The sequence below is a fragment of the Taurulus bubalis genome, assembly GCF_910589615.1.
Source record: "Taurulus bubalis genome assembly, chromosome: 7".
Taxonomy (NCBI): Eukaryota; Metazoa; Chordata; class Actinopteri; order Perciformes; family Cottidae; genus Taurulus; species Taurulus bubalis.
The window spans coordinates 24,479,366-24,493,518 of NC_136595.1; the positions used below are offsets into that span (position 1 = coordinate 24,479,366).

General features: G+C 44.5%; 1 protein-coding gene across 1 annotated transcript in view; it reads left to right on the plus strand.

The window, feature by feature from the left end:
- ncanb (neurocan b) overlaps positions 1 to 14,153 on the plus strand; it is a gene marked incomplete at its 3' end in the record, with an annotated part of 105,001 nt that overhangs the window by 71,209 nt on the left and 19,639 nt on the right. The window contains exon 10 of the mRNA XM_079220826.1: positions 2,746 to 2,859. Within this exon, the coding sequence (XP_079076952.1) occupies positions 2,746 to 2,859 (114 nt within the window). The remainder of the gene's footprint in view (positions 1 to 2,745; positions 2,860 to 14,153) is intronic.

Below are 14,153 nucleotides of genomic sequence, written 5' to 3' on the forward strand. Positions count from 1 at the left end.
GAAAACCCAATCATAATAGTCAAGCTTACTAATTAAGAATAAAACATGTATAACAGTGTTTATGAATCGCATACTAACGAGTGTTCATGTTGGAACAATAGTTTATAAATGATGAATTAAGTGTTTACTCATGCTTAACTAATGCTAAATAGCGTGTAGTTATTATAAAGTGCGACCAATACATTCCCATGACACGTAATAGACGATGCAGTTTCATTGCGTAGGAAGTTAGCTTTAATGAGACCCGGCTGCAAAAAGCTAAAATATCCAGTAACCAATACACATCAGCCCAGTGACGTTTTTATCATCTTTTCTGACCAGAAACAGTGAGGCAAACCTAGCATACCTAAATCTGAAGCCTACATCTGAAGCCATTGTTTCAAACTCAAAGAGGCCAGATTAGCAATCAAGTTACCTGTGGTTGGCCCGCGAGGAGCAGTTTGGTATCTATTGACCACTTTTGTGCACTTCCTTCACATCTGGATACGAGTCAGTCTGCGCCAGCTCCCAGTGTCTAGAGTACCACTGTGTCGGTTCCAATGACAGATAATGTCCACCTGCCTACTGTAGCCCCTCTAATAGCGGATGTTCAGAGCTGTACTTTATTGACCCCAATGCTCCAAAAATCCAGAGGGTTCCTCCGCTCCTTCACCCGCTGCTGTAGAGCTTAATGAGGCCAGATGCTGGCTCGTATTAGGGCCCAGTGGCTGTTCTGGCAACCTGCTCATCTGTTGGTTCACAGTGTAGACAAGAGGGAGCTATATTTCAGGGTCTATCATTCATCCTACATCCTATTTTAATTAAACAGAGTTCCTCAGAGGCTCATCCAGGCTTCTTTATTCACGTAGTCCTATTTAAAATTGATTGTTTTGGGTCATATTAATCGGTTTTCGGCCATCTATACATGTTATTTGCACCGGAAACAAAGAAAGAATGAAAGAAAGAAAGAAAGAAAGAAAGAAAAATCACACCTTGACTCATGCAGGCAGCTTAATTTCCTCAAACAGGTTTCTATGACTTCATCCCTGGTTGGACTGAAATACCGCTGTTTTGTCCTTTAACACCAATAACTTAGCGTAGCCTCTCTTCACTGCCAAGCAATCAGAATGTACCCTTCGCTAAGCCCCGCCCCTCAAACACACACTGGCCAATCATAGGGTGGCATCGACCAAAATTTAATCCGGCACACTGAATCACTCTTACATCCTGGATGTATCCTTCAAACACAATGTAGACTCTTCTGTCGGCTTCCCTTTGAAATTGTCGTTTTGCTTTTCCAAAAAAAAAAGTTAATATGTATTCAAGGAGTGCAGTTAGTGACAGTGTGGGCTCCGCGGTAGCTCTGACAGCTTGATGGAATCGCGGCGGCGGGGCGAGGCTTAGCGAAGGATGCATTGTAAACCACTTTGTGCTGCATTCTGTGCATGAAAGCTGCGCTATAAAGTCAAGTCATTCATTCAGTGTTTTGCTTTTGCTGCTCCTAAAAATTTGGATCACCCCTCCGCTTGATGTCGGATCATCTGAACCAGATTTAAAACTTTCTGTAGTGGCATGTGTGCGACTCTCTCGCTATCCCTCCCTGCTGCGTTTGTCAACTCTCTTTTTGTATTTTATTCTCCCACCCTATGCCGAGTCAGACACCCACGATACACTGAACAAACACAAATGCCATCTCATCCTGACTCCTCTGGCTGGGTCTCTACCTCCTGCATCAAATTCAGCCTTTAATATCAGCCAGCCCAAAGCAGAGCACCAGCGATGGAGCTGTCACGCTGTTTTATCCAAACAGACTCTTCTGCCCCGAACGCTGTCTGCCTGCAAAGCCTCTGTAATCCAACCCTGAAACTTGCCAACTTCCCCGAGTCGCAGCATCTCCTCTCTCCGCGTTGTCATTACCTCTCCTTCATCCAAAACTCTCTATCCCCACATCTTTCTTCACTCTTTCCACATCACCCCACCTCCTCCTCTTCCTTCACTTCCCCTCCCTTCCTCGCCCCTGACCTCTTGCCAAGGGCCCCAAGGGACTCACTCGGTTGTTGTGATGGCAGAGGATCGCGGATCACCAGCTGCAGTTTTAATGATTTTGCCCCCAGGCGCAGATCAGCCGGAGAAATACAGTTACCATTTTTCAACGGATTGAGAACTCTCACCCCTGCGACGCCTCTGCGAAATATGTGCAAATATGTGTGAATATGCATGGGAGAGTGCACATTGCGAGAAAACATTTAGACTTAATGTTGCTATTGCATCAAAGAGGTGCCGCCATGACATTGATTGGGGCCACTTCTGCACATACATTAAGATGTGATTTGCACACACCGGTTACGGAGCTACGAGCAACACAGCTGGTGCACCGGCGTTGCTGTTGAGGATGAAAGCTCTAACCTCTCTCTCTCTCTCTCTCTCTCTCTCTCTCTCTCTCTCTCCAACCCCACTCCGTCCTCTCCCTCACTCCTGCAGAAGTGCAGCACGTCCTGCAAACACATTGCAATTAGCATCATGCGCTTCGGTGCATCCCCAAACCGCTCGCTGATGAAGTTCAATCAATTCGCTTTAATTATAACTTTCTCACAAACTCCTCTAATCTCGCCCCAAAAAAAGTTTGATCTCGCCAGGGGTTTGTTCAGTAAAAAGCTATATATTTTAACAAGTTGCTGTTTTGTGTGTGTGTGTGTGTGTGTGTGTGTGTGTGTGTGTTTGCATCTAACCTGACTCGCCCCCTGTCTTTCTCTCTCCCCCTTTTAGATATCGATGACTGCCAGTCTAATCCATGCCAGAATGGAGGAACCTGCATCGACGAGATCAACTCCTTTGTGTGTCTTTGTCTGCCCAGCTACGGAGGAGCCACCTGCGAGAAAGGTAACAATGTGCACGAAAACTCTGCTTTTCACCCGACAAAAAGGGGAGTTTGTTTTGTGAAAGGAGAGGATGAGGCGATGAATGATGGAGGATATGATCGAGAGTAGTGGATGGCAAAAAAACGGACAAAGAAGGAAGGCAGTGAATGCAGAGAGGGATGAGACAAAGAAGGTGGAGAAGCAAGGTGATGTGACAGTGGAAGATGAAGATAAAGAGGGGGGGGGGGGGCGTATGAGGAGGTAAAGCACAGTAAGATGATGCTAGAGGAGGAGGAAGTGGAGACAGAAACGGAGAGAAAACAACGCGGTTGAGGAAGATGGAGATAACGAGCAGGTGGTAGAAGTGGGAGGAAGAGGACATGAATGTAGACAAAGAGCTGGATGAGGAAGAGGGAAGCCCTTTGGAATAATGGAGCAGGTTTATACAGGACACCTGCGTCCAGCTGGGCTCTTCTCTCATTACGGTAACTCCCCCAGTGAGAAAGGGGGCCGCGAGGGAGGCTGCTCACAAACTGCATGTTACATGAAAATATGGCCGACATGTTTGAGGAAGACTAGCAGCTGCTGTATACTTTTGGGTTGATCGTACGGGGTTTTGATTGATTCAAAACAATTTCATCTGCATTTGATGTAAACATGGTTTTGTGGCATTGTGAGAAAATGTTATTTAGCAATAGACATTGGGGAAATTAAGTCCACAAGCTGCCTACTGTGTGCCAGAGTGCCTGCTTGACTGGTTTACATGCAAGATAGAGCTGAAAAAGGTATTTTTAAAATCCAATTTTCACAAAAGATATTTCATTTATTGAATTGTAGCTTTTAATAATATATATATATATATATATATATATATATATATATATATATATATAAACACTCACACATGTATAAGTGATAATAAGGGTAATTGGATACAAATGGGAGTTTACATTTAAATTGGCTGAATAATGCAAGCGTCCTTTATCTTTTACATCTCTCAAAACACAAGATTTAAAATAGCACAATTAAAAATTAAAAGATAGTTGGAGAGACAAAGAGAGCGAGATATTTTAACGAGTGGGAGAACAGGGGCGAGGAGGAGGGATTTTTTAGGAATCTGCGCTGCTCTGAATCACATTAAACCGAGCCAGATTACTGGTGTGTAGACCGACCTTTGACCTCAACTCTCAGAAGAGTCGTTACTTTGAATATCAGGGTCTGGCTTTCAGTGTCTCTTTCTCTGCTTTTTTTTAACGGCTCTGCTGTGGTCTGAGAAATCGATGGAGAGAGAAGGGAGTGAAGAGAGCCGACTAAAGCAGTACATTTTAAATGCTGTAGAAACCGCAGCACATTTGGCTCTAGCAGAAGCTTCCAAAGGATCTTTTCACTTTGCGGCAGTTCGGCAAAAACCAGCTGCCACCGACACACACCGGCCACTGACGTAACTCTGGACTCCCACGTTCTCGTGTCTCAGTGACTAATGGGGACAAAATGTTTTGAAACTGGCCGAGCATCCAGTGAGAACGCATCGCAATCCTTCGGTTTCATTTCTACATCATTGCTCCTCCATTAAAAGTGCTTGTTTTCACGGACCTGCTCAGATTATTCTCTCCAACTCTCACTCACGTTCCCATCCTCTTCCTCCTCTTCCTCCTCTCCGCTCAGCGTGTTCGGGTTCGGTTGTTAAAGTCGATGTGTTTTTAAATGTGTGTGGAGAGTCGGATAGTAGTGAATGACACGCCGGGGTTTAAAGAGATGAATGGGAGCCCCAACAAAGCTTTTTTGCAAGCATTGTCTCTGCAGACGCAATGCGAGATTGTTAAGTTAAAGTGGACTTTTGCAGCGGTAGCTTCACAATAGTAAAGTGCTGTTTATCTGCATGTGTTGTTCGTATCATTCCATGATCAATTTGACATCTTTTATCAGCACGTAGAGGTGGTTTCAGAGAGAAGTTTCAGTCACAGACAGAGGGTGCACAATCGAAAAGCCCTTAGAGATCTGTAATATTTGGCCCGATGAATAAAATAGACTTCACTTGATTAGATAAATATGAGGAGCCACAAGGGGATTGAGTGGATGGAAGAGAAGGAGAGTCCACCAGTGAAATACTACATCGCACAAGTGTCTATTTAATCTTTCAGTCTTCCAAATTTAACTTTGGTAACTGCTTTTTTAATAATTTCCTTGTGGTCATGTCTGCCTTTTTAATATGCATGCCCTTCCTGTGGTTCAGATCATACATCAGTGAGAAAAGAGATGCATTACAGAACATGGATTTGTAGTGCTGTGTTTCAGGCGGTTTCAACGTCCTCTTAAATGCGCTGCTTCTTTAAATCAAAGGCAGCCTGATCGTCTCCCGAGTTTTGATATCACCAGCCTTCAGTATCACATGTACGCCCAATAAAGTGTGTGTTTTCCCTCCCCTCTTTCCCAAACACACACACACACACATCTCCAGGATGTGCCTCTCTGACATGAACTGAAGCTGTGGGTGCGTTTCCTCTCCCACTGCGGCGCCGCCTCAACGCCTAATTGGGAGCAGCGGGTCTGATTGTGTGAATCTAAAAGTCTCTGTCTTGCTGCCTCTTGCGTCTCTCCGAGCTTCGCAGGAATGTAGGATTCAGCTGTGAAAAGTACACTTCGCACCAGGGGTTTCGCTGTGATCTCAGTTTGATATCCAGAAGATGGGGGACAGGGGGGACAGGGGGGACAGGGGTTGGGGCGGTTCGAACACTGGAAATGATCTCATCCGTTCCGCCGAGGCTCGCATCCATTGAAAATGTCACGCAATTGGTCCCCGTCGCTCTAAAGTGGTCCGGTTCTCTCCGTCTCATTCGCTGTGTGCTCTTGGATTGTGCACGTGAGTTTGTGCAGAGTCCTCGGTGTCACATAGGGGGCTTTCCTTTCACCTGGCTGGCTCGCCAAACTGAATCATGCTGCACGCTTAACCTGGTCAGAAGCAGATTTAAAACGCAGCCCTGCGTGGCCTTTGGTGCCAGAGTTGTGAGAAGAAGTTCTTGTCGGAGGGAGATAGTGTTTCCTGGCAGTATTCTGCAGATGCTCAGCTGAGGGGAACGCCACAAACTGCAGTGCAAACTGAACGGGACGAATCTGAGCAAGAATGCAGTTTCATGTCATTCGCAAAAGGTTGTTCTTGCTCTCACTGAACTACAGAATATGGTTGTTGTGTTCTCTGGCCGTTTGCCTCTGCTGGCTCTAAAAGAAGCCTTCTATAAGATCACAAGTAGCACACATACAATGATAGTTAATTGTATTATTATGACGTTTACTCACGTTCGAAATGCGGTAAATTGCATGGTGGCTCCACGTTTTTTAACAAAAGAACCCAGGGACCAATTAGACGCCAGGGAACTGTAATCATGGACGTGTTCGCTGTGACATCGTTTAGATTCTCCGCTAATCAATCGTTCAGCTAATTTTAGAGAAACCACGAGTACCATAAGTACAAATCATTAAGTTTTACCGGCATGATAAAGGAAACTATCTTTAGCGCTGTGTCCATTCCTCAAGTCTTTATATTCCTATCCAACGCACTTTAACTGACATAAGCAATGCGTTCTCGTCTTCCTGCACCCCGCCGCTGGGTATGCTTGTTTTCGTTACCTTGCCGGCCACACCTTTCTCTGTTTAGTTTTCACCTCTTCTTCGTGGGACGACGGTGTAAAAATGAGCGTCTTTAACTGTCTCAGAATGAGATTAGTAATTTTCAAACTGATTTAAATAAACCATTTGATAGTATCTTCCCATCTTTTGTCCGAAAAAAGGAATTAAAGGCCTGTCCCATTTAGAGTGCGTCGAGTGGTAAAATGAACCTATTCACTGACAAATTGGCACAATTAGTCCGCCAGCATTCCTCTCTAGCCTTATTTGCTGTCATAATACTTCTTTATTCATCGAGGCCGGTGCATAATCAGTCAATTTTGGGCGTCACATGGCGCCCGACGCCTCCTTTTTATGAGCGTGCGCAAAGAGCCCGGGGATAAAAAGCCTCTCTCCACAAAGAAAGTTGATAACGATCGTCGTGCTCCACCGTTATCTCTGACCGCGGCTTCGGGTCGAGCCAGCGGAGGCAAAGTGCTGTGAGCTAACAGCCTCGAATGCTGGGTAGATCCGGTCCTCTGCTGGCCTGTTACCATGGAGATCCCATCTCACAGTCAATAATTGTGAGTTGACGGGGCTGAAGTCCTGCAGCGAGAGAGAGGAGGACGTTTATATTTACATTTCTCACACCGGTTGTTGATAAGGAGGTCGGTTTACAGCAGTTGTGTCCGTGAAGCTTGAGAACCTTATGAATTAGATAAGATAAGATATTCCTTTATTAGTCCCGCAGTGGGGAAATTGCAGGATTAAAGTAAAGTGCACACTAGAGACACATACAATGAAAGTAATATGAATATAAATAAACAGTAAAATAGTAAATAATCCACAATAGCAGTATTATATATACAGACAGAATAAAAAGTATTTAAAAATGTTGTTTTTTTAAATGTACAGTGTAATGTAAGATGATACTACTTCCGTCACTTTGCGCATTATTCTAATAATCAGCACTTGTAGCTGTGCAAAGCAACCTCCTCTTGCAATTATTATTTTTTTCTCAACGGTTCTGTATCAGTATGTTTGCTGAAAAGAAAAGTTGCACATTTGCGATTAGAGCAACAGAGACATCACTCAGTTGTTTCCCTCTTGAGTCCGACCTGCTGTTTCTTTGACTCGCTGCCTAATCAGCGGAGGCAAGAAACCGAATCTCTCCGAGCCTGACTGAAGTGAAAAGTGACGGAGGAAGCATTAGCTGGTTCCCTCTCATCAGCTTCTTTCCTCCCGTCTGTCTTTTAATCCATCGTTCACTCCACACGCGGTTCGCCTTAGAGAGGGAAAGAAAACGACATAATGTACATGTGTAGGAGGGTGGATTTTCTCACTTTGCTATTCCACTACTGCAGAAACCTCTGTTTCATGTCGCCTTCTTTTTTCTCTTCGTACCTTTCTGCTGTCACTCTACCCGCACTCCTTGCATCTTCGTGTGTCTCTCATCTCTGGTGCACCGCGGGAGGTTTTGTCAGTCCGTGCGAGTGTGTTTGTGTTTCACCGCGCGAGTGTGTCTGTGCGGGCCGCATCTGCTTTGTGTGGCGCTTTAGCATTCCTTAGAGCTGTGAAATGAGAGAGCTTTTCAGCTTACAGACCTTCGCACAGCAACACATTCGTATATGTTTCAAATGGCGAGGACCCTCATTGACATAATGCATTCTCCAGCCGCGAATAAATACCTTAATCCCAACCCATTGAGGTCTTTTCAATACATTTTTTTCAAACTGTTTTTTTTGTCAAGGTTACTTGCAAACAGAACTTGAATATTAAGAGGACTGTTTTGTGGAACATGATAGATTTTCGGAGCTTTTGCACCGAAAATCAGACATATTCACACAGGTACATTATAGTGCACAACAAACAGGGAGGCCGAACCAAGATGGCAAACTGTATTACTCCTTTCAATCTGGACAAAAGCCTTGCACACCTTCTGTTCTTACCCTTCACAATAAAAGCCCCTGACATAGACACTCTAACTGTAACTGTGAATGGGGAACTAAAAGTCCCCATTCACAATAAAATAGCTTACAATAACTTCAGCTTATATAACAATTAACCTCAGTCAGACTCTACCTTCGCAAATCTATTCAAACCTTTTCCCTTCAAAAGCATTGCAACAGCATCTGAGGAGAGCAACGTTTGCATCGCTGCTTGTATGAATAGTTTTGAAGCAAAATATTTGTGTAATTGTGTATTTTTGTTGTTGATTATTCATCAAGCCCTCGGTGTGTAAAGGACTTTAAAGTCTTAAAGGGCCAGTGTGAAGGATTTGGCGAACATGAACTATTGTGGCCAGCGTGGAAACATGAATGTCCCTTTCTGGAGCCAGTGTTTAGTTTGTCCGTTCTGGGCTCCTGTAGAAACATGGCAGACTCCGTGAAGGGGACCCGCTCCCTGTGTAGATATAAACGGCTCAGTCTAAGCTAACAAAAACACAAAGATGCATAAGTGCAGGTGATTATACGGTAATGAAAACATAGTTATGAATATCATATTCCATTTCTGTTAATACGTGCCCCAAGATGCCACACACTGGCTCTTCTAAGCCAGGACCCGCCCAAATGTTCAGATAAATTCCCATTTGCTGCGTTTCTTTTCTACTTTGGTGGCACACTAACTGATACACCAACAGTATTTGCCACCCACACGAACACACAAAACTCTCCCGACCCATGAGCCCTTCCAATTATCAAAAGACTTTTCCTCCCGTCTGTTTAAGTACAGAGTTGTGCAATAACTCGAGGCTACAAAACCAACGCGCTACATGAAGCAGTAATCCTCTCTCTCGTTCTCTGTTTCCTAACAGAAATAGTAATCTGCAAATTGGAAACAGAAAGCTTGCGTTGAAAGGATTGTGGAGCTAATTAATCCCAAGGTGTCGGGCTGCTGCTTGCTTATAAGTGAGGGATGTGTTCTCAGGCAAGGCCAGAACTTCCTCCACCGTCTCCTCCACGGCCTCTTCTGGCTGCCATATGTCAAATCATCAATATTTAGTCATTTATATTTGACTTTAGGCGGGGAAATTGCTGCATCCCCCAGTAGGCTGCACAGCTGTTACTGGCAACTATGACTGGGAACCACTGGTTGAGCAGCATACAGAGTTTACTGACAGAGTTTAGGGTGACATTTAAGATTTTTGCTACTGCATTGAGGAGAAGATCCTATCTTATTTTAGGATAGGAATCTAGCTATTACAGAACCCTCCTAACTTAACGATATACCAAGATAGGAATCGTAAATTAGTCCTAAATTCTAAATAGGCATGACGGTACGAGTGCCGCTTGAGGAATCTAATTTAAAGTTATAGTTTGTGAAGAGGTCTGAGATGGGATAGGACACAGCCACGACTTCTGGAATAGGATAATAAGACTTTTCCTAATTTTTTTAACTTAAATTAAGACAGGACAGGCAGTTAGGATGTTTGTTTGTGTTTGGAAAGATGTGGGCACAACAGTCACGGTCCTCCCGTTGCTGCTGGCCAAATATATATGGAGAAAAATACCATGACATAGACTCCACTTTGAGGATGTGTGTTTGTCCACATAAAGCCTTCAGTCAATTTAAAATGCATGTTTATTATCTACTATCATTTTACTGAAGTCACTACGAGCAACCATGGATGCATTCGGCTCAGGCTGCAACCTCGGGTTCTGAAAAGTCAATGTGGACGTGCCTTGAACTTGGATTATTTCTAATCGCCATCAGGAAACTGCAACCCCAATTGCGTGGAAGTCTATGCAACCAGAGCTGGATACGGATTATCTACGCCACTCCTCTGTCCTCCAAATATGATCACTGGTTGCAAAAAGCCAAGATGGCGGCCGTAATCCAAGATGGCGACGGCCAAAACGTCAAACTTTGGCTTCAAAACGGCAAATTCAAACCTTAAAAATATCTGGATGGCTGGGGAAGAACTTCACCTCCGTTGTCAACATGCGCGCGCACAAAAGGGGTTTTACACGAACGCACACATGATACACACATCCATGCACAGACACACACGGCAGTCATTTGACAGGAAAACAAAAACTAGACAGCAGAACAGGAAACCTGAAGGAAAGTAGAGCACGACTTCCCCTCCAAAGAGGACGGCGGGTGAATCTGGGGCAGACAGATAGGAAGACTTTTGAGCGCATTGACGCCAACAGCCAACACCAGTGCTGCGGATCGCGAGCAGGCGGCAGACAATGTGCAGCCTGCACACTGAGACTAATGAGGAGGAGGGGATGAAGCTCCAGATGCGGGCCTTCTGTCATCCCGCCGCTTTAAACTCCTCGTCCGACCTCATGTTCTGTCTTTTCTCTCCGCAGTGACGGTAGTTCACTTCGGGGCACATGAACGATGTTTGCAGCAATTTGCACGTTACATAAATTGAGGACATATCGACTTTCAAACGGCACATCCTTTTTTCGGGAACTCGCTTTCCACTGGGAGAATTCACCGTTGACGTTCGGTGCCGCTGTTCGTTGCTCATGCGTAACGTAGTGTGTATTTATGAGGCGTACATCTGACTTTGCAGGAGACTTACAGATCTGCCGACGCTGCAATTGCTTACTGTAACCTGAACCGGTGTTTTTACGTGCCTAACCCTCACCGTAGTTTATTTGCCTTTAATGATGATTCTTCCCTGACCTTAGAGGGGATGTGCACGGATTTTAAACAGAAAAGGCTAGAACAAAGAGAAGTATGGCTTTCATAACCCTCCATCCTGTTGTGGTGCTCGAGCCATTGCTTCTGGGCCAGAGGTGTCCGTTCCCATTGGTCAATTAGACACGTCACTCCAAGTGTGTCGCCTCTACACTCTCTTGTTAAGCCACAGTACGCCGAGCACTTCGGCTGAACTTGTGATCTTCGAGCTGCTGTTTGATGTTGGTTGTTTGTTGTTTCCTTCTTTTCTTTTCTTTTCTATCATTGTTCTTGGAGTGGGTGGTTTTGACTCAGCATCGGCTTTCAGAGTTGGCAGAGGGGGCCGAGGAGGAATGGATTTTTCGACTTTCTTTCTCTCCTCCGTCCCCGACTGCGCCGCCGCCGCACTCAGCAGCTCAAAATTAATTTTTGGTGTGTTTCCTCCGGGTCTTTAGAGGCTACTAATGCTAATGAATATTCATGCATTCTAATAACAAGTCCAAAGGGACACGTGAAGGCAGAGAACCTGGAGCTTCTTGGCTTACCTCGCTCACACTGAGAGAGAAACACAGGCAGGTACACACACTTGAAAATATCCCTGAAGTTTTGCCTAAACCTGGCTGAGGCTAAGTGGAATAACAGCAAGGCGTCTCGCTCCATATGCCATTGTGTTCAACACCGTTCTCTCTCTCTCTCTCTCTCCGAACAGGAAAGCTGGAGGGATTGGGGCGGAATTTATTCTCATTCGAGGTGATTAATTAGACAATGTTCCTGAAGCAACTGCCATTCTCTTCTCCTGTGTGGAGGGAAGTTTAGGCAGAAAAGTAAGAGAGTATAAAGGAAAAAAGAAAGGAAGCATCAGAGCAGGTGTTACAATAGATGAAGAGAGAGAGAGAGATGGAGGGAGAGAAGAGAGTCTGTGTTCCTCTGCTGTGCACTAATGGAGGTCTCTGATGGAGCGGTGTAAAACACTACTCTGAGCGGGGCTCCAGGTTCAGGCCGCCTCGTTACTTCCTCTCTCTGATATTCTCAAGAAAATTGCAAAGTGCCGTGATTGCCAACTTGCAAAGCCCGGCTTGTACTTTTGCATTTCCTTTTGTCGTTTTTTTACCCGGCATCCCACAGCGATATCAACTATAGGAAGTTTTCCAGCTACCTTTTTAGCAACTGAGTAACTTAGTAACCACAGGAATCATGTCCCTTTTTCTGTGTGGTGGCATATGACCTGCATTAAACTTGCATTCTTTATAATGGCCAGCAGGGGGCAACTCCACAGTATGCAAAATGAAGTCTGACGGTATAGAAGTCTATGAGGAAATGACTCTACTTCTCACTTGATTTTATCCCTCAGAAAATATTGTTAACATGAGTTTGTGGTCTCAATCTTTCAATCTCTCAATCAAAACAGAATAAAGCTGTTTTTTTAAATTATGTTCCCATTTATAATAAAATAGATCCTAAAGCGGGGTATGTTTTAGTGCACGGCTACCTACAAACACAGGACTTTCACCTAGGAGGCCGCCATTTGTGTCACATGTAAAAAAAAATATATATATATATATATATATATATATTACTTCATATTATGCTATGGTTGTTATTTAGTAACGTTAGATGTTACGTTATGATTTGAATATGATATTTGAAATCATATTTTTCCCAACCATAAACCGTTATTTGGCCATGCCTAATCATTCGTCCCACGTGTGCATTGTGCGTTTCTGCAGGATGATGAGAGGCTGACACAAAATTATTCATGAAACGTATTTTGGGCTCAGAAACCTCACCAGACGTTCAGCGGATCCCGAGGGTTTGCAGAAACATGCAATGCAATCATTTATTTTTCCAGCGAGTGCAGTTGTCGTGCATTATATTAGCTGCACGCTGATGGACCATTACCTTGTACAACGTAGATACACAAAGATGTCGATCGTGTGTGCGCCCTCCCCAACTTACACTAACACACCCTTCTTGCATTCGATTCCCCTGGACTCTCTTTCTTGCCTATTTACTGTACAGGCCTTCCTGCGGCCCTCACTTTTACCCTCGGCCTCCTCCATCCGTCTGCGAAGACACGTCGATGGGTCTAATTACGCCGAAAGAGCCTTCAGACTGACATCAGTCATTCATGTAGCTGTTTTACTGTAACATCCATTACTCCTAATTGTGAGCATCACACTATTAAGATGTTCCATTCATCAACACTGCACTCGTAACAACCATTAATAATTCCACAGCCGCTCTCACATTCTCCACACATTCCCATCACATTATCACTTTTTGTCGCCGGCTATCAGCAGATTCCCCATCATCCACCTCTCTCTCTCTCTCTCTCTCTCTCTCTCTCTCTCTCTCTCTCTCTCTCTCTCTTACTTATTCTCTCTCGACCTGCTATCGCAAATGGCGCGCTGAGCTGTCAGCCTTTTTTCGACGAGTCACGCGGGGAGGAGGCACAATGGCCGCACACAAGCGCACACACGTGCAAACACTCAGTTTTCATCATTCCGGGGATCTAAAAAAGCAGAGCAGTTGGAAATATCACTCGGTGATGCGGATAAACGAGCCAATCAGTCAGCTGGAAGTGTGCGGCTTTTATTTCCCTAACTGCCGTTCACAAAAAATCTGTGGGAATATTAATCGCTGAAACATAACCCCCTGCCTCTCTTTTCCCGCGCCTGGCGGAGGGAAAACGGGGTGGGGGGAGGAGTGAAAAAAGGAAGACGACTTGAGTAACGTCTAAATATTTGAAGAGGTTGATGTGATGTCGGGCTTTGAGCATCACTGTCAGCGAGTGGGAGAAGAAATCAGCAGAGACTAGGTTGAAGATCTGAAGAGGGAGAAGACGCGCTGTTTACTTTTTATCTTTGCTTTTCTCTCACTCTCTGTCTGTGACTCTTTTACTTTATTATTCTGCTTCTCTCTCTCTCTTTTCTGTCCTCCCACTCTGTAACTTAGTGTGTTTGATGCACTTCGTTGATCTACAATTATTCTTTTTTGTTTTTGTCTTCCTTGTAAGTGTGTGTGTGTGTGTGTGGTGTTTTTTTATATCTGCAAAAAAAGATATTTTGATCATAACAATGA